We start from the raw sequence: 19275 nt of genomic DNA, 5'->3' as shown, positions 1-19275 counted from the left end.
TCCCATCTTACCAACTGCAGTGGCCACTCATGGCTGTGTATTCAGCTTCTAGAATCACCCTCGGGCAGCTTTTGCCCTGATGTGGAATGGGCACCTTCCACTCTGCCGTGCAGCCCCCCTGACAGAGGGAATGCTGACCCCCACCTCCAGTTAGAATGAGCCACTCTGGAACATCCCAGTTCCCTGCCCGGGACCACTCGGCTCAAGCTAGTAGTGCCAGCATATCCCCACTGGCAGCTGGTATTCATCCAAGCACGTGGCGTGGATCAGCCAGACTGTAGGGAAAGGCTATTTTTCAACATGAACAGGGTAAGCACATTCAATTTGGTGGAAGCTGGCCTACAGACAAAGTCCCACGTGAGGGGATGGAGCAGAGAAAATGAGAGGGTAGTAGAAAGGCAATAGGTTTCATTGCACCAGGCGGCTCTTAGCTTTTAGCTTTCTTTCACATGCAGTAATAACTTCCTTATTGTTTAAGCCAATGTGAAGAGGGTTCTGCTGACTCTTCAGCTGAAGGTCTCCTTAGAGATCCACGAAACAGTGGTTCCCAAACCTGTCCGCCTCTTGGAATCACCTGGAGACCTTCAGAAGCCACAGATCCCCATATTCCAATCAGAGATTATGCTCCATTGCTCTGGTGCATGCCTGGGTGAGCAGACGAGTCTCTAAGAATGGGTCACTCCCCAAGACTGGCAGGGTCCTCTGAGCCTCCTCAATGTGACAGAGAATGTGTTCCTACCCGGACTCCGTCAGTCCACCCACCCCACCCCCAGTGAAGGAGGGGTTTATATGCTTTGTGGCAAGATTTGAGTTGCTCTACAGCTACGTGCTTACATTTCTGCTTGATCCCCTCATCTGGACCACATTTCAGAAGCTAAAGGGTGGAGTGCCTTCTTTAGTAAAATGAGAGCATCAGTCTTTGTAAGCCACATGCTGGTGGTCTGCAGGGGCCAGAGTAAGTGGTCCCAGGTCATCAGTAATTCATCTCTTAAACAGTAGACTGGCTAAAAGGAAGGAGGTGGAATGGGAGAGGAAAAATGGAGATATGACCACACTGTTAACATGCTCTGACAGCTCTGGACCCCAGTACCTAACTGGGTGGTAAACAAAAATATAAAATAGTATCTGTTTCATCTATATAGTGGGGTTTCCCCAGTGGCTCAGCGGTAAAGAATCTGCCTACAGTGCAGGAGGTACGGGAGACATGGGTTCTATCCCTAGGTTGGGTAGATCCCCTGGAGATGGGCATGGCAACCCACTCCAGTATTCTTGCCTGGAGAAGCCTATGGACAGAGGGGCCTAGTGGGCTACAGTCCATAGGATCACGAAGAGTCTGAAAGACTGAAGTGACTTAGCATGCATACACTACATGGTAGAGCTTTTGTGAGAGTGATAGGAAATAATACATATGGAAGAAAACTCAAAATAAAATAGTGCTCTGTGCATGTAAGGTATTTTTATGAGAGGCCCACGAAGTTACAAATGAACTCCAGACCTCACCCTACCAGGCAACATGGTGGCGGCCGGATGAATGGCTCTGGGAGTTTAATCCTCTGCCAACACCCTCTCTTTGGCCTGTCCTCCATCCCTTCTCTCATCATCTTTCATAAAATATCAAGCGTGCTCTGTAAATGAAATTCTAACGCCTCAAATCACTTTCAACCACATTGCCACCTCCAGAGCCCTGCCCACACAGAAATCCTAGGGCTGCCGCTAATGGGCAGGGAGGTTGTTTGGTTGCATTATTTTCCCCTTGGTTTTTAGAAGCACTCCACTTCCTCATCGAGAGCACACCTCTGAGTACCACAATGCTCTATCATTCCCTACTCGAATTATAATGTCTATCAAAAGAGGCATCTCTTGGGAGGCTTGAGTGCTAAGTGGGGAGTGATTTTTAGAGAGATGTGTGGGAAATGGTTTCAATATTTGGCAGTTCCTAAAGGCAAGATGATTCGAGACTTTTTTTAAAAATACACTTGATCAGCTCATTCTGCTATTCCCTGATTTCTGAAAATGCTTTATCATTGGAATTTTGCATTTGCATTAAAATGAAATTTCCATAAGCCACAGAATCAGTTTTTAGTTTTCTCTATCCATTTATCATATGCTTCACCTATAACACACAAATGTGTAAGTTCACCAGGAAATCAATCTTTTTTAAATCAAAATATAGTTGATTTACAGTGTTTCATGTACAGAGCAGTGATTCAGTTATGCACATATATATATTCTTTTTCAGATTTTTTTCATTATAGGTTATTATAAGATACTAAATATAGCTCCCTATGTTATATAGTGGGCTTTCCTGGTGGCTCAGATGGTAAAGAATCCCCCTACAATGTGGGAGACCTGGGTTGGGAAGATCTCCTGGAGGAGGGCATGACAACCCACTCCAGTGTTCCTGCCTGGAGAATCCCCATGGACAAAGGAGGCTGACAGGCTATAGTCCATGGGGTTGCAAAGAGTCAGACATGACTGAGTGACCAAGCACGTGTTATATAGTAGACCTTGCTGTTTATCTATTTTATATGTAGTAGTGTGTATCTGTTAATCCCAGATTTCTTATTTATCCCTCCCCCCTCCTTTTCCCTTTGGTAGCCATAAGTTTCTTTTCTATGTCTGCAAATCTGTTTCTGTTTTGTAAATAAATTCATCTGTATCATTTTCTTAGATTCCACATATAAGCAATATCATATATTTGTCTTTGTGTGACTTACTTCACTTATATGATAATTTCTAGGTCCATCCATGTTGGTGCAAATAGCACTATTTTATTCTTTTTTATGGCTGAGTACTATTACCAGGAAATCAATCTTTCTTTTACAGATCTCTCCATTAAAATATACGGTTCTGAGATTAAAGACATAGATAATGCCCCAAGAACTGAAGCAACCAAAAATACCGCAAAAACGTACAAAGTGTCAACCATGAGACGAATGTTCGATTTGGCAAAGCATCGAACCAAAAGATCAGCATTTTTCCCAACTGGGGTTAAAGTCTGTCCACAGGAATCCATGGAACAGATTTTAGCCAGTCTTCAAGCATATTATAGATTGAGAGGTAAGGAAAGAGATGTAGCCTGTTCAGATTTCCCCTCTTTGTCTCTTCTCTTTCATGCATACCTAGGTTGTCTTCAGCCCAGGACTTCCAATCTCTGCTTTAGTCACAAGAGTTATACAAAACAGCCAACTGAACTGAGAGTTGTGAATAATAAACCTTTGAAACTATGGTAGATCTGTGTTTGTAAGTCTTAAATCCATGTCCTCTGCAACACAGAACCGTCAGGGCATTTAACAAGCCACCAGAAAGCCTTCACTTGTGGGTTTCACCTCTTCGTTTTATTTCTACCAAAGCCCAATACTGAATTCGAATGTTGTTATTATGAAGAAGCACAAGAATGACTGCAACATCAAGAAACTAATCAAATTGATTTATGACTTAAGATCTCACTTTTCAAAAACCGCGTTACAATCCTGATCCTCCCTTCCTTCTTGGTAAGTTTCAGTTGTTTATTGCTGATTTAGCAAAAAGGCCTGAAGCTGGGAAATCTAGAGGCACAAATTAGCAGTGGTTACAAGATAAATGCGGAGGTGTTAACAGGATTTACAACACCATTACAGTGGCTTCCAGCAGAGTTACAGCGCAATTTTTACCCCAAGCCAGTATCACAGGACTGTTACAGCACTCCCAGAAATCATGATGGAATTCAGTCACACCACAACCATCAGCGGCTGTCCTTGTCATTTATTTAAATGGAAGAATCTTTGGTAGCTTCTATTACATCCCCAGGACTTCCCTGCTGGCTCAGTGGTAAAGAATCTGCCTGCCAATGCAGGAGACTCAAGTTGGATCCCTAGGGCAGGAAGAATTCCTGGAGAAGGAAATGGCAACCCACTCCAATATTCTTGTCTGGGAAATCCCATGGACCGAGGAGCCTGGTGGTCTACAGTGCGCAGAGTCGCAAAGAGTCAGACACGACTTAGGGACTAAACAACAATTACATCCCCAGGTAGCCCTATATTATGCAAAGAGTCTTGCTGGCTGAATACTAAACTCAGTTCACCTTCCCTGTGAACGCTGAGGAGGTTTGCTGAGTACCGCCTTGATCATAATAGACATTTGCTTCTATTCCAAACATCCCAGTCACCCTGTTCTATTTCATACTTATTGACCAGAGCAAGCTGGTTCAATTCCAGCCTTGATGTGTTACACTTTATGACAACTGAACAGTATGTCTTCACACTAACATCCCATGAAATTCTTAAGTATTTGTGTCTATAAGATTTGCAAGGATTGAAATTAACGTGGGGCGTTATTGGTTTGGGGAAGCATTATTAACTAACAGTATCAAAAATACCAAGCCTTATGTTCCTTGTATGCCTCATTTATGTGGAAGTAAAGAGATACTTGCTTTTTGACAGAAGCCACACCTGCAGAGAAATGACAGGTACTGGATCAGAGTCAGAAGGAGGACTCTAATTATAGAAAATCAAGTGCACTATATTAATATTCTTTATTAATATAATATTTCACTCAGCACCTCTGTGTAGCAGTTTCTCAGTAAATGCTTGTTGATGGATGCAGGAAGTCATTGGAAGTGCAGAGAAAAGACAGTGCTGCTTCTAAAGCATTCATTTTGAATGTGACTACACAGTAGTCAGCTAATGACACTGGTAAATTTCATGTTATTTGTTAATAGATAGAAAAACAAATGCATAATATATGCATCACACTGACCATGAACACAGCTATTGCTGACTATTTTCATGTAGCTTCTAATCTTTTACGACATTCACAAATAGGATTCATCACAGGAATTTGCAGACTAGACTACTCATTGCTGCGACCAAATTCTTCGCTCTGAATTTTATTCATCGCTCTTTACCCTTGATTAGGTTTGCTTCTTTCATTCTTGCTTCCCTGGATGAAACAAGCCACTGTTTCCTCCCCACAGCAATGACGGCCCATTATCTTTATGGCTGCTCCTGGGTGATGTGAAATTTTACTATTCATCAGCATAGCGTTCTTAAGTCTAACAAATTGGTTCACAAAGAAACTAGAACTAAGACCCAGCTATAAAGTGGTGTTTCTCTGACAGAGTAACCCACTTATTGTTCTCATAGCTGCTTTTACGAAATTATCTTTCAAATTTAGGGGAGACAGCATCCACATTCCTCAAATCAAATGGAATATTGAGCTATTTCTTTTCCCAATCCTAAAGCAACACAAGGGAAAATGTTCTGTGCTTCCTGATGGAATCACAGGCATGCTCATCAGAAAGCGCAGACACAAGAGCCAAGGTCATTTCTGGTAGCTTCCCAGGCAGAACCCTCTGCTCCCACCAGATGACAGCTGGGGCTGCCTCCCGTCAACGTCCTCTGTGAGTCCTTTGAGAAGCCACTCTCCCCATGTCTTCCCCCTTCTCTCCCTTCCTCTGTCTCTCTTCACTCTCTCTCCCAACCCCAATATTAGAAGTTAGATCTTTCTTTCATGTTACTGTGTGACCCAGACAAAGCTAAAGCTGGAGGGAACCCTACCTCTTGCTACTCAAATTACCGTCCACAAACAAGCGGTATCATCATCATCTGGAAACCCACTAGAGATGCTGGCACTCAGACTCCACAACCGACCTACTTCGTAACCTGCATTTTAATAATTTGCCCAGATAATCCTGCCCCTTTGCCTGCCACCCTTTCTTCCACCTCAGGGACACAGAAAGCCCTTGTCCCCATTAAAACTTTTCACCAAAGTTCTGAGAGAACAGTCTCCCTGAAGCACAAATGGCTGAAGCTGCTTAAAGAATTATTTCTCTAAGGCACTGTAGTTTCTAGAGATCAAAATGTTGGGATGTATCTAGAGGCCAGTGTATTTTCTTTAGACTATTTTTGAGGGACAAAAATTTTTTTTTTTTTGGGTGACTCTTCTGATGTCATTTGTTTGGCCTCCTAGAAGCTCAGCACAAACCAGGAGACAGAATCATTTTGTGATCAGAACAGGGGCACCAGCCCGTGACTCACTGGGACAGTCATCCATCCTTACTGAAGGCATAGCAAATAAAAACCTTGTAAGTTGAGTCATCAAAAGATCTCAGGGGCTGGGAGGCGTCTGGAATTTTCTAACCCTTTGGTATACCACTCTGCACCATCCTTCTCTGAATCTGTTGAAAAGGATTATCACAAGGAGAAATCAGAGCCTTGAGTCCCCAGTCTCCTCATAGTTACCTGAGATCTGGCCACAGGACCTCAGCCTTTCTGCTGAATGTCTCAGCCTAGGCTGTTTGTTAATGTAGGAAGAACTCCAGGGAACACACGCTTCATAGGTGGACAACTCAAATGGCTCATTCCAAGCGGTGGGCGCTGCACCCACCCCCAGCTCTATGGGTTCTGGTCACATTACTGATGATAAATGACCTGAGCTTCTGTTGGTCTGGAATTCTCTTTGTTTCTCAAAACAGAAAGCTCAGAGAAACCCAGATGTGGGCCAGATGGGGAGTGTGGGAGGGTAAATCACAGGAATAAAAGCCTCCGAACCAGGCTTCTCACACCTCGTTCCTCCCCACAACTCACAATCCTTTTCCTCTGCCTGGCAGTCAGAGGGTTTCTTTAGAAAGTCAGATGATGTCAACTTCTGCTCCAAAGCCTCCGCTTGCTCCCCATCCCTCCAGAGGTAAAAATCAATATATTGCAATTGCTTATGACCAAAATCATCTAACTTCTTAAAAAATCTAACTCCATCCCCTAAAATAATTTATAAATTAGGTGCCCCCTTGCATGCCATCACTTCATGGTGTGTAGATAGTGGAAAAAATGGAAACAGTGAGAGAGTTTATTTCCTTGGGCTCCAAAATCACTGCAGATGGTGACTGCAGCCATGAAATTAAAAGATGCTTGCTCCTTGGAAGAAAAGCTATGACCAACCTAGATAGCATATTAAAAAGCAGAGACATTACGTTGTCAACAAAGGTCCATCTAGTCAAAGCTATGGTTTTTCCAGTAGTCATGTAAGGATGTGAGAGTTGGACTATAAAGAAAGCTGAGCATCGAAGAATTGATGCTTTTGAACTGTGGTATTGGCGAAGACTCTTGAGAGTCCCTTGGACTGCAAGGAGATCCAACCAGTCCATCCTAAAGGAAATCATTCCTGAATATTCATTGGAACGTCTAATGCTGAAGCTGAAGCTCCAATACTTTGATACATTTGCATTAATGTCTGATTCAAAGAACTGACTCATTGGAAAAAACCCTGATGCTGGGAAAGATGGAAGACAGGAGGAGAAGGGGACAACAAGGGATGAGATGGTTTGATGGCATCACTGATTCGATAGACATGAGTTTGAGCAAGCTTCAGGAGCTGGTGACGGACAGGGAAGCCTGGTGTACTGTAGTCCATGAGGTCACAAAAAGTCAGACACAATTGAGTGTCTGAACTGACTGACTGCATTCTTCTAAAGTTTTCATTATAAGCTTAAATAATTGGATAAGGTGTAAGTTTGGTGAGCTATAAATATTGATATTGAAAATAAAACAGGAGTTAGAGCATTCTCCTACATACAGTGGAATCTACCACAGGCTCAATACTTACCATCAAATACTCTTTACAAATGCATGAACACCTCTTCCTAACAGCAGGCAATGTCACATGGTCCCTCTCTCTCCACACACCCACATCTTCATCCCACTTCTCGCTGCAGAGTCTTATCTCAATGTGATTTATGTCACACTTAAAAGTCTGTTATGGGGTGCTTGACAATACTTCTCGGTAACAAAAATATACATAAATTGAAGTTAATTATTTTAACTTATTTCCTAAGTAAATAACTTCTTTTACTTATTTTCAGAAATTGCTTCTGGATTCAGTTAGATTTATAATTATTTTTAATATAGGATTGGTTAAAGTAAGTAGATATAAATTTGACAAAAGTTTTTATTTTTTGTACTGACAGATGCATGTAAGCTCAGATATTCGGTTTTAGACAACTAATGTTTATAAACACAAAATTAGGAACAAGGCTTTGGAAAGGGTCAATTTAAATGAAGAGCCTGTAGCTTAAGCTCTCCTAACCTGCCCTGGAGAGATGGGGTTGCTTTGGTGCTGTTTCTTTCCTCTGTTAATTCATGTGCCATTATTTGTTATTTCTATTAAGCATTGAGAACATTAGACAGAACTTAACACCAGTTTTATCTCTATTCTTTTCCTTAGTTTCACTTAAATGCTAGGAAAATGTGATACATAAATAAGTAGACAGGAGCAGATGGAGTTCTGTTATAGTGATATTCTTATTCTTTAAGTTCCTCTGGCATTTTAGGCTAACAATCACACCATGATCTGCAATCATTATTTTTAATGATGTATCAGCTGTTGACTCCATTAGGACTTCTAACGCAAAGAATCAAAAAACTGCCCTACTTGCAAAAATGGTGTGCTCGCCGTCAACCAAGTTCCCTTCCTGTCTTAACCTCAAACACAGTTATGTCAAACATCCTTTGTGTGGCAGCCCAGAGGCAGCATGCCACAGAAAGGTCAGGGATGGGGGAGTCAAGCAAGGATGCGGCCCAAGGGGGAGATGAGGAAGGAAAAGCTGTGCCCTTAGGGAAATTTAGGAAAGCATGCTAGGAAAGCTGAGATCTAGACACTGAGTGTTTAAATACATGTGTGACTATTCACCCCTTGGAAAATCTGCAGGTCCAGCCAGGCACCCGTGGCCCAGCAGATGACTGGCCTGCAAGTCCCGCACCATCTGTGTGCCCCTGACCACAGCCTTCTGTGTTCATCCGCTGTGACTCTCAGCCTTGCTCTGGCCACAGTTGACCTGCTTGCTAGTCTTTCAATGCACTCCATGTTCTTCAGCCTTGGGGCCTCTTCCCAAACTGTTCAAAAGTCACCTTGATCATGAGGACTTCTTCAACCACCTTATTATAAACAGCAGTCACCCACACACACACATTCCTATCTCCCTTCTTTTATTTTTCTCCCTGGTACATATATATACGCCTGGGAATATTTCTCCCAGGTGTATATTTCTCCCTGCTCAATATATACTTGTTGAATGAATTAATCTCTATGGGCTATGAGCTAGTGTGTCCATGTCAGCCATGACAGAGCGCTCCATGTTTAGGACTGTATCTGGGTTGGGAAAAGGGCATCTTCTAAGGGTGTGGCATCTTCTAAAGCACGCTGCCTTCCAGTCTGCCAGGAGGCAGTGTGGGAAGCCTACCGGATCTTTCTGGATCACCTCCCTGAGCCAGGGGAATACCAGGACTGGGTCAGCACCTGCCAGCAGGAGACCTTCTGCCTCTTCGACATCGGGAAAAATTTCAGCAACTCCCAGGAGCACCTGGATCTTCTTCAGCAGGTCAGTTAAAACACGGTATGTAAGTTAGTCCAAAGTAGCTCCCAGGCCTCCAGCCCTGGCCCCTTTAGAATAAGTTTCCCTAGTGTAATTGTTGAAGAAATGCTTGGAAAGATCTGAGAAGGCCAATGGTAATTTCATTTCTGCAAAATAACATTGTGCAGGCAGGTTGAAGTAAAGTTAAAGAGAAAGAGGAATGAAAATAGACTCTGGCTCTTCGGTTGGCATTATCTCTTGGTAAAATGACTTTTTATCTTTCTGCAGAGAATGAAACAGAGAAACTTCCTTGAGAGGTAAGTACCCAAAATAGAGTGCGGCATGCTCTTGATTTTTGAAGGATCACATGATGGAGTGAGACTGAGCTATTATGCCTTTATATTATTTCAGCTACTGAGATCTGAGTAGGTTATTCTGACAATTTGTGCATGTATTTTGCTGAAGATAAATGAGTATATAAAAGGGAAATGGAGAGACCTTATAGACTGAGATAGATGTTTGCACTACATTTGCAGATAAAAATGAATGCAATACTGGGTGACAATTACCTAATATTTTTTTTTTTACTTATAAGACATATAGCAATTAAAATAGTTGTTCTTAGAAATGTTGAAAAACATTAGTTACATTGGAAACATATTTAATGCAATCAGAGAGCAACCTGAATTTTGAAATCTCCTTTGGTATTCTATAAAGTGTTAGTATTTCTCAAACTAAATTACTGAAGCACTGAGCTATGCCTTCAACAAGAACTGAATATCAAATAACAAAATCGAAATGCAAAAAAAAAAAAGCAAAGGAAAAGTACATTCGATAAAATGATTAAAGAAGAGAGATGCTGTTGCCAACCTCTAAACTCACAAATCACACACATTATATAACATTTAGAAATCTAAATCTGAAGATAATAATGCTGCAGAGAGAGACACAAATTGGGCTATAGGAATTACTGACAATGCTTTCCACCTTTGTTCCTTCATTCCTGCTCCCCTTGCCATCACCTGGTCCAGGACCTTTTTAATTTACACGGTGAAAAAAGTCAACTCTGATCTCCCTAACAGATTTTCCTGCCTCTAACCTCTTCCCCTGCTTACCTTGCATAACTTTCGCTGGATTTATATGTCTGAGATAGGCCCTTTTTTGCACTGAACTTTGTTCAAAGGCTTTTGAAAATATTCCCGCATCTTCCTCTGGCCCTTGGGATTTTCCCCTCCCTACTCATCTCCACCTGCTCTGTGCAGAGGGCGAGTGGAAGGGATTGCCTCGCTCACCTCCCCTGGCCTCTGACTTCTGGGACCAGCCAGTGGGGGGCAGGAGACCAGAGGGCAGAGCAGAGCGAAGTGAACAAATGCATCACCTCCTGCACCCCCCGCCTGCAAACTCTTCAGACGGTTGGCCTCCTTCAGCCTCCACTCAGCCCCTGTCAGGCAGCCCTGTCTTCCCACAGAGCCTTCTGGGTCTCTGGTTGGTGTCCCTGCTCCATCTCCTCACCCCTCCTGGATGAGGGGAGCTTTCGGCCCCTCGCTGTTACCGGCCGTGGGTTCTGCCCTCACCCTCATGGCTGCTCTCATACTTGTCCCATGACTTAGTAAGCCCTTTGTTAAACTTTGCTCAGATTACACCCTGAGTGAGCCATCTGTTCCCTGTCAGGACCTTCCCTGAGGAAGAGGCCAAACTAAGTAATCAAAGCTTTCACCCCCTCACCTTTCCAGCCCTGCCTCCACAAACCGTGATCCCACCACGGTCACCATGACACTCCCCCACCGCGTCCAGCCTATCCCCTGCTCATCCTGGGCTCTGACTGCGGTCTTCCTCTCTGTCTGGAGAACCTGCCTTCTCCTCCCCACACACCCAAATCCTGCCCTCCTTTCAAGTCCCCTGGAGAGTCCCACCTCTCCATGACTCTACAACAGAGGACCTTGCCATTATTTCTGGTCTGCCGTCAGCATGAGCTACTGTTTGGATCAAACAGTCCATCATGGCTATGTCTTACAAACTCACACACCATCCTTTGAGATCTGATAGCTTACAGTAAGAAATCAATCAGTACACTTCAATAGATATCACTACACCGTTCTAAATAAAGCTTGCTAGAATGGGCCAACATTATATGCAGACAGCCCTATAACCATGACCTTGGATTTGCCTTTGGATATCTTCCACACTGACAGTCCCTGGCGTTGCAAGCCTACCCACATGTCCCCAGGAGGTCACCATGGTGGGCAATGATTATGTCCAGAATAGGGATTTAATACACTTGCATTATCTAAAAATCTATCTCTCTCTCATTATCGTAACCACAAGAGTTACTTTATCAGATAAACTTAATGACTCTCTGAGTTTGCAGGTTTGAGGGTCTGATATTTTAGCAAGATTGTTTCAGTCATACTTCGTGTGATCAATTCTGTTTGATGTCAAGGACACGGTCGAAGTATAAGAGGACTATAAGGTATCAGGCCCCCCCAAACCTTTGTCTACCATGAAAATGCTCCCCAGGATTACAAAAAGCCAAGGTGCTTAGGAAAAACCCTGGGGTCAAAAATAATTTTTTTGGAAGTTGTTTGAATTTCTCTTCAATGAAAATGTATTACAAGATTACTTTTGTGATTAAAAAAAAAATAGGTAAACCTAGTTTTAAAATATACTTTCTCCCTAATTTTTAAGTCTAAATATAAGAAAATGTGTTAAATGTGTTTCCTCTGTTGTCATCAAGCTCCTTTTCACCACCTCTTTTTTATTTTCTATTGTGCTAACAGAAAAGATGAAGTAGTCACAAAGGAGAACTTAGGAGAGCTCCGTCAAACCCCTGTGTCTTCAACAGGTAAGCTTAGATGTCCTCATTTCATCTACTTCTGAACCTTAATTCACATCCTCATGAAAGCATGTTATGTGAAAAGCAATCCTTAATCGAAGCTGACACAGTTTATAATGCACTTCTTCAGAACTGACTGTATTTCTAACTTTATAATTTAAACTCATAACATGAGTCTTGGAAAATATAGGAAAGAATAAATGGAAAACCAAATCACCCATTATCCTGCCACTTGGAGGCAATCATTACCAATATTTTCCAACAAACAAATTCAAGATAAGATATCTTTGTGTCCTTAATATAATCACAAAAAGAAAAATTAACCCGATCTCATTTGGCAAAAACCTCTTAACTAACACATCTAGGGGAGCACCAAGCTTGGGTCCTGGAGAGGAGTAATGAGGAATTTAAGAGGGATCAAGAGTATGAGTTATGTTTTGCTCAAGAACATATTTATGTGATCTTGAAAGAAAATGAGTTCTGACATCTGTAACTTCCAGAGTGACAGGAAAAGCATGTGACACCATGACCTTGTTCTACTCTAAACTCCTCCAGTCTCATTGTTCTTTTTAAAATTTTCAGACGTTGCCAGTGTCTCACCCGGGCCCTTGCCCCTCCCTACTGATGACACGCTGCTCAACGAAATCCTCAACTACACCCTCCCGGACACCAAAGTGCCTGCGAGAGTAAGTTCTCAGACTCAATCTAGTTCTTCACGTGTCTGTTTGGTTTTATTAGTAAAACAGGGATGGGTTGACCACTCACTGTCATTAGTGCTACCCCTTTCTAGCTTGCTAGAATGGGCCAATATTATATGCAGACAGCCCTTTAAACATGACCTTGACTTTCACTTAGCTTTAGAGTGAATAAACGACGGATGAATGAATGAATGAATGAATGCGTCTCTCAACTCATCAATGAAGTCCTTTCCCCACCAAAGTGTAATCCCACCTCCCACCCTGACAGCAAGGACAGAGGCTTTTCTCCCAGTCATGTCCAGCTCAAATAGTCCAGAAAAATATCCAAATGACTGAAATCCTGCATGTCAAGCTGGGGAAAAATAAAAAGAGTGTTTTCTGGCAAAAAGCAATGCTGGCCACCACCCTGATTGAGTGAAAAGGCATTCAGGAGGAGAGGATTGTTAAGGAATTGAATGTTGGTTATTGCTAAAGGGGGACTTTTTAATTGACCAACTGATTTGGGCTTCTCAAGTGACTCCATAGGTAAAGAATTCACCTGCAATGCAGGAGATGCAGGTTCAATCCCTGGGTCAGGAAGATCCCCTGAAGGAGAGCATGGCAACCCACTGCAGTATTCTTGTCTGGAGAATCCCATGGACAGAGGAGCCTGGCCGGCTATGGTTCATGGAGTCACAAAGTGTCAGACAGGACAGAGGTGACAACATGCTTGCACAATTGATTTGCATTGTTATATTAGTTTCAGGGGTACAACATAGTGGTTCAGTATTTTTATACACTCCATTCAAAGTTATTACAAAATAATGGCTATATTCCCTGTGCTGTATAATAAATCCTTCTTACCAATTTATTTGATACATAGAAGTTTGCATCTCCTAATCAAAAGGAGGGCATGGCAACCCACTCCAGTATTCTTGCCTGGAGAATCCTATGGACAGAGAAGCCTGGGGGACTACAGTCCATGGGGTCGCAGTAAGTGACTAGACAACAATCTATTTTCAACCCCTCCAAAAGGCTTCGGGCCCAGACACTCAGTGCAGAAGCAGGCAAACACCACTCCCCTTGTTCCAGGGGTGGAGTTGCGGCAGCATCAGGCAGGCAGCAGACCCAGAAGAAGGCAGTAATATAAGGCCCTTGCGCCCTTTGTACCTGCATGGTCAGTCATGTCCAGCTCTCTGTGACCGCATGGACTGTAGCCCACCAGGCTCTTCTGTCCAGGCAAGAACACTGGAGTGGGTCGCCATTTCCTACTTCACGGGATCTTCCCAACCCAAGTATCAAACATGCATCTCTGGTGTCTCCTGCATTTTCAGGTGGATTCTTTACCACCCGGCCACCTGGGAAGCCTCAGTAATAAAGGTTGTTGTTGTTCGGTCACTCACTTGTGTCCAGTTCATCATGATCCCATGGTCTTCAGGCTTCTCTGTCCCTCGCTATCTCCTGGAGTTTGCTCAAACTCATGTCCACTGAGTCAGCGATGCCAACCAACCATCTCACCATCTGCCACCTCCTTCTCTTCCTGTCTTCAATCTTTCCCAGGATCAGAGTCTTTTCCAATGAGTCAGCTTTTCACATCAGGTGGCCAAAGTATTGGAGCTTCAGCTTCAGCGTCAGTCCTTCCAATGAACACTCAGGACTGATTTCCTTTAGGATGGACTGGTTGGATCTCCTTGCTATCCAAGGGACTCAAGAGTTTTCTCCAACACCACAGTTCAAAAGCATCAGTTCTTCAGCACTCAGCCTTCTTTATGGTCCAACTCTCACATCCATACATGACTACTGGAAAAACCATAGCTTTAACTACATGGAATTTTGTTGGAAAAGTGATCTCTACTTTTTAATATGCTCTCTAGGTTGGTCATAGCTTTCTTTCAAGGAACAAGTGTCTTTTAATTTCATGGCTGCAGTCACCATTCACTTTGATTTTGGAGCCCAAGAAAATAAAGTCTCTCACCGCTTCCATTTTTTCCCTATCTGTTTGCCATGAAGTGATGGGACTGGATGCCATGATCTTCGTTTTTTGAAAGTTTTAAGTCAACTTTTTCACTCTCCTCTTTCACCTTCATCAAGAGGTTCTTTAGCTTCTCTTCACTTTCTGCCATTAGAGTGGCATTATCTGAATATCTAAGGTTATTGATATTTCACCCAGCAATCTTGATTCCAGCTTGAGCTTCATCCAGCCTGGCATTTCGTATGATGTACTCTGCATATGGGCTTTCCCAATAGCTCAGCTGGTAAAGAATCTGCCTGCAATGCAGGAAACCCTGGTTCGATCCCTGGGTTGGGAAGGTCCCCTGGAAAAGGGAGAGGCTACCCACCCCAGTATTCTGGCCTGGAGAATTCCATGGACTGTATAGTCCATGGGGTCACAAAGAGTCAGACATGACTGAGTGACTTTCGCTTTCACTCTGCATAAAAGTTAAATAGGCAGGATGACATAAGTAATGTGAGGTAAGGGCCCCAAATCAGAACCTGGATTTTGTCCTTTTGTGGCCACTGTGATAGGTCTACCATTCTCTGTGATCTGTGAGGCTCCCCAGGCCCTTTCCTTTTCCTCTGACCCTCCCTCCAAAGCACAGGACAAAGCCAGGAGGTGAGGACAGGAAGTTCAGTCTCATCAGTTCCACACGGAAATTCAGAGATGAGAACCCTGCAGACCGTTCTGTCTGGGTTTTAGACTGGATGACTGTAGACCTGATGGAACTATTGCCACAAACAATGAATTTCAATGCTTTGTTTTTCTCAGAAATACTGGTATACCAACAGGGAAATCTGCCATTGGAAAAAATTAATGAGATTAAGCATATTCACTACAAAATTTCTGACAGCTCCAGTTTGCCTTTTCTTTTCTCACATTACCTGTGTTCCATCTCCTTCAGAGTCTGATATAGGTCCCTCCTTCTGCAGTAAATATGCTCTGAAGATTTTATTTCACAGTCATCACGTCCTCCTCTTAACATCCTTTTCCCCCTACATCTAATTCTTCCATTCAGCAAACATTGGGCTATACATAAAGATACTAAGATGAGCAAGACTTAGCCCCTGCCTTCAAGGAATTTATAGTGCAAATAAGGACAAAAAATAGTCTAAGCACTGTGACTGAAAATGGAATCAATAAGCCAAGACAGTTTACTGAGGATGTGACCTGCCTCATCATGTATATTCCCTGGGAGTTTTGTACAGAAATGGTCTCACGTTTTTTGCTGTGGGGGACTCAGTGGAGTGTGAGAATCACACCAGATTCTAGGGGATTGTTTGTGGGATGACAAGACTACCATTAAACAAAACTTCTATATAAGTATATCAAAGGTTCCAAATTAGCGATTCAGATGTTATTCACCGGTACAAAGTTTCAGAGAAGGCAAAGATTTCCACCTTAGATGATAGAGGAGATATTATTTCAAATGAACCAAAAGATATAGTAAACAGTAAACAAGTGTGTGTGTGTGTGTGTGTGTATGTGTGTGTGTGTGTGTAAATGCTTTCACAAGAGCATACAGTCATAAAATGACAATGCTCTTGAGGACTCTACATAATTTACTCATTATAACTCTGATACTTTGTCTCTCAGTGAAATTCAGAGGCCAATTCTAGTTAATAGAACCTACTCTAAAAGCACTTAATGCTTCATAACCCGCTTCTTGAGACAATAGCAATGCATACATATTATATGATGTAACCATTTGCTTATGGTTTACCGTAGCAGAATCACTTCTCTTTTTTCTAACTCTAACACAGGAAAGAAAAATAGAATTCACTGATGCTGCTGAGGATGCACTGGAGCAGAAGGTAGAGCTAAGCATCTCTCTGGCAAACCAGAAGTTCAAGTCAGAGCTCGATAACTCCCAGTCCCCATATTACCAGGAGGTCGCAGCCAAGTCTCAGCTTCAGGTGAGCAAACCCACCCCACACAATCAGAGCCCAAAGTGTGACTCAGATGTGGGAGCCAACTGCACTTAAATCTCCTCGACTCCTCTTCTGGTGACCAAGCATTTTTACTCTTATTTATTTATTTTACTTTTTGACCCCTTTCACCCATTTCTGCTCCACTCCACTCTGTCTCTGACAGTCACCAGTCTGTTTTTTTGTATCTATGAGCTTGGTTTGGGTTTTTGTTTTGTTTTGTTTTTAGGTTCCACATATGCATGGGATCATTCAGTATTTGTCTTTCTCTAATTTATTTCACTTAGCATAATGCCTTCAAGACCCATCCATGTTGTTGGAAATGGCAAGATTTCATTCTTTTCATGGCTGAATAATATTCCATTGTGTGTGACATATTCCATCTTCTTTATCCATTCATACATTGGTGACAGTCAGGTTATCTCCATATCTTGGTTATTGTAAATAATACTACAATGAATATGAAGGTGCATATATGTTTTCAAATTAGTGTCTTCATTTTCTTCAGATAAACCCCAGAACTGGAATGAAGTGGAATTGCTAGATCATATGGTAGTTCTATTTTCAATTTTTTTATGAATCTCCATACTGTTTCCATAGAGGCTGCACCATTTACATTCCCACCAACAGGGCACAAAGGTTCCCTTTTCTCCACACCCTCGCCAACACTTGTTATTTTTAAACGGCATCTTCCATGGCTGATAAGTGGAAGAAGTGATATGGTCCCCAATAAGATGCTATTCCAAGATGTCTCTTCTATCTCTGCCCAGCATCATAGCTGCCTGTTCCTGATTAAATTAAAAACTCTTCAAGCTTCAGTGCTAAACTTGGCACCTATGTGCCATGATAAGACTCCTGCCTTCCTTTCCAGCCTGCTCTCCACACCAATTCCGCACCATCCCCGTCTTTAGACTCTACAGAAATGAAACTGCTTGCAAATCTTTTATCACCATTAGTCTCTACATGCACTGCCTCCTCTCTCTGGAATGTCCTTCCCTGAGTTGCATTGTACAAACTTCATCATGAAGTGTTCTCCCTACCCATCCTGGGCTCAGGGCCTCTTCTCTGGGCTAACACCCAGGGCTCCCTGTCGTCACAGCACTGATCACCCTGTCTTGAGGTTGTTTGCTTACATGTCTGTGGCTTTCATGGTCTCCAGTCCTCTCCACTTCCCAGACCCCCTCACCAGCACCAGGGCATAAGCTTCCCCTTGAGGTCAGGAACTGCTTCTTTCATGTCTACTGCTTACCTCCTAATACAGAGCTTTGCACGCAGTTAACTACTCCGTAATTGTCTGCAGAAATGCAATGAAAATAGAAACATCTGTGAGATTAGGTAACCATGAATTGCATTTCTGAACAGCCTGGATGCCCAAGCATCTTACTCAGCACAGTCAGGAAACCACCGGTACCCGCTTCTCATACTTGGAGTATTCAATGCTCCCCTCCTCTCAGCTGGAGAGGAGATAAATAACGAAATACATTCTTAGCCTCCAACCTCTTCCTGCATCAGCATTCAGTCAACAAAATGGTAAAGAATCCTTTCTACAGACTTCAAAGAGAAAGCATCCGTGTGGGATGTTTATGGACCAGAGAAGTACTGAGGCATGGATTAGTAGATAGAATGAATTAAAGAATAGTCTGTGAACTTTTCCATTTGCTCTTTGAAATATTCCTTTCAGCAAATCCTCAGGAGAATCAGAATATTTTAAAACTGGATAATTGGCCATAGACTGTCTTCATCGACCTGTTGTTAATTATCTAAGCACCTAAAACCACCTGATGTAGAATAATGCAGATAAATTATATTTTTTCAAATCTTAGTTTTAATCTTTGTTTCTGCCCAGGAAGTAGTCATGAGAATTTGGGGATCAGTTCCCTGACCTTGGATCCCTCATTTAGAAACTAAAGATGACCTTGAAGTCCCTTTCCAAGTCTAAAATGCTCTGTATCAAAATAGTAGCACTGTTCTTAGTGTTTTATATATATATATATATATATATATAAATGCATTTCATTTTTCACATGATTCTATACTTAAAGTAAAATCATTTCTCTTTTTGACAAGTGAGGATACTGAGGTGCAGGAGGATTAATTAATTCACCCAACAATGTCACGCCTCTTCACTGACAGAGTCAAGTTTCAGACCCAGGCAGCCTGACTCCAGAACCCCTACTCTTAACCACTATGCTATACTCTCTGTTTTTCCCAAATAGCAAAGTGTGGGAAAGGATTTTTGCATCATCATCAAATTCACATGCCTCTTCTAGCCTCTGAAAAATTTGTCAGCCAAAGAAGAGCATGTCTTGCTGAGTCTTGTTGCAAAGACCATCACACCAGTCCTCTGTTTCCACTTCCACGGTATGGGGACCCCTTCTGCTCAGGGACCCCAGCAATCTGACCTCCCAGCAGCTACCCTGAGAAAACCAGCCAGCCCTACCACAGCCCAGCACTCGCATTAACGCAGCCATCCAGGCCTAATCAGGAATTAATGGCCAGTCCTTTGCAGTAATTTA

The 19275-nt window shown here is 42.6% G+C and overlaps 1 protein-coding gene across 1 annotated transcript in view; it reads left to right on the top strand.

The window, feature by feature from the left end:
- Positions 1-19275, top strand: part of IMPG1 (interphotoreceptor matrix proteoglycan 1) — a 147948-nt gene that overhangs the window by 35712 nt on the left and 92961 nt on the right. Inside the window, 6 exon segments of the mRNA XM_043890205.1 lie at positions 2827-3060; positions 9186-9352; positions 9614-9642; positions 12103-12167; positions 12741-12844; positions 16595-16747. Coding sequence (XP_043746140.1) covers positions 2827-3060; positions 9186-9352; positions 9614-9642; positions 12103-12167; positions 12741-12844; positions 16595-16747 — 752 coding nt within the window.

This window comes from Cervus elaphus, chromosome 28 (assembly GCF_910594005.1).
Source record: "Cervus elaphus chromosome 28, mCerEla1.1, whole genome shotgun sequence".
Taxonomy (NCBI): Eukaryota; Metazoa; Chordata; class Mammalia; order Artiodactyla; family Cervidae; genus Cervus; species Cervus elaphus.
This window is presented reverse-complemented; position numbering and strand designations above follow the sequence as displayed.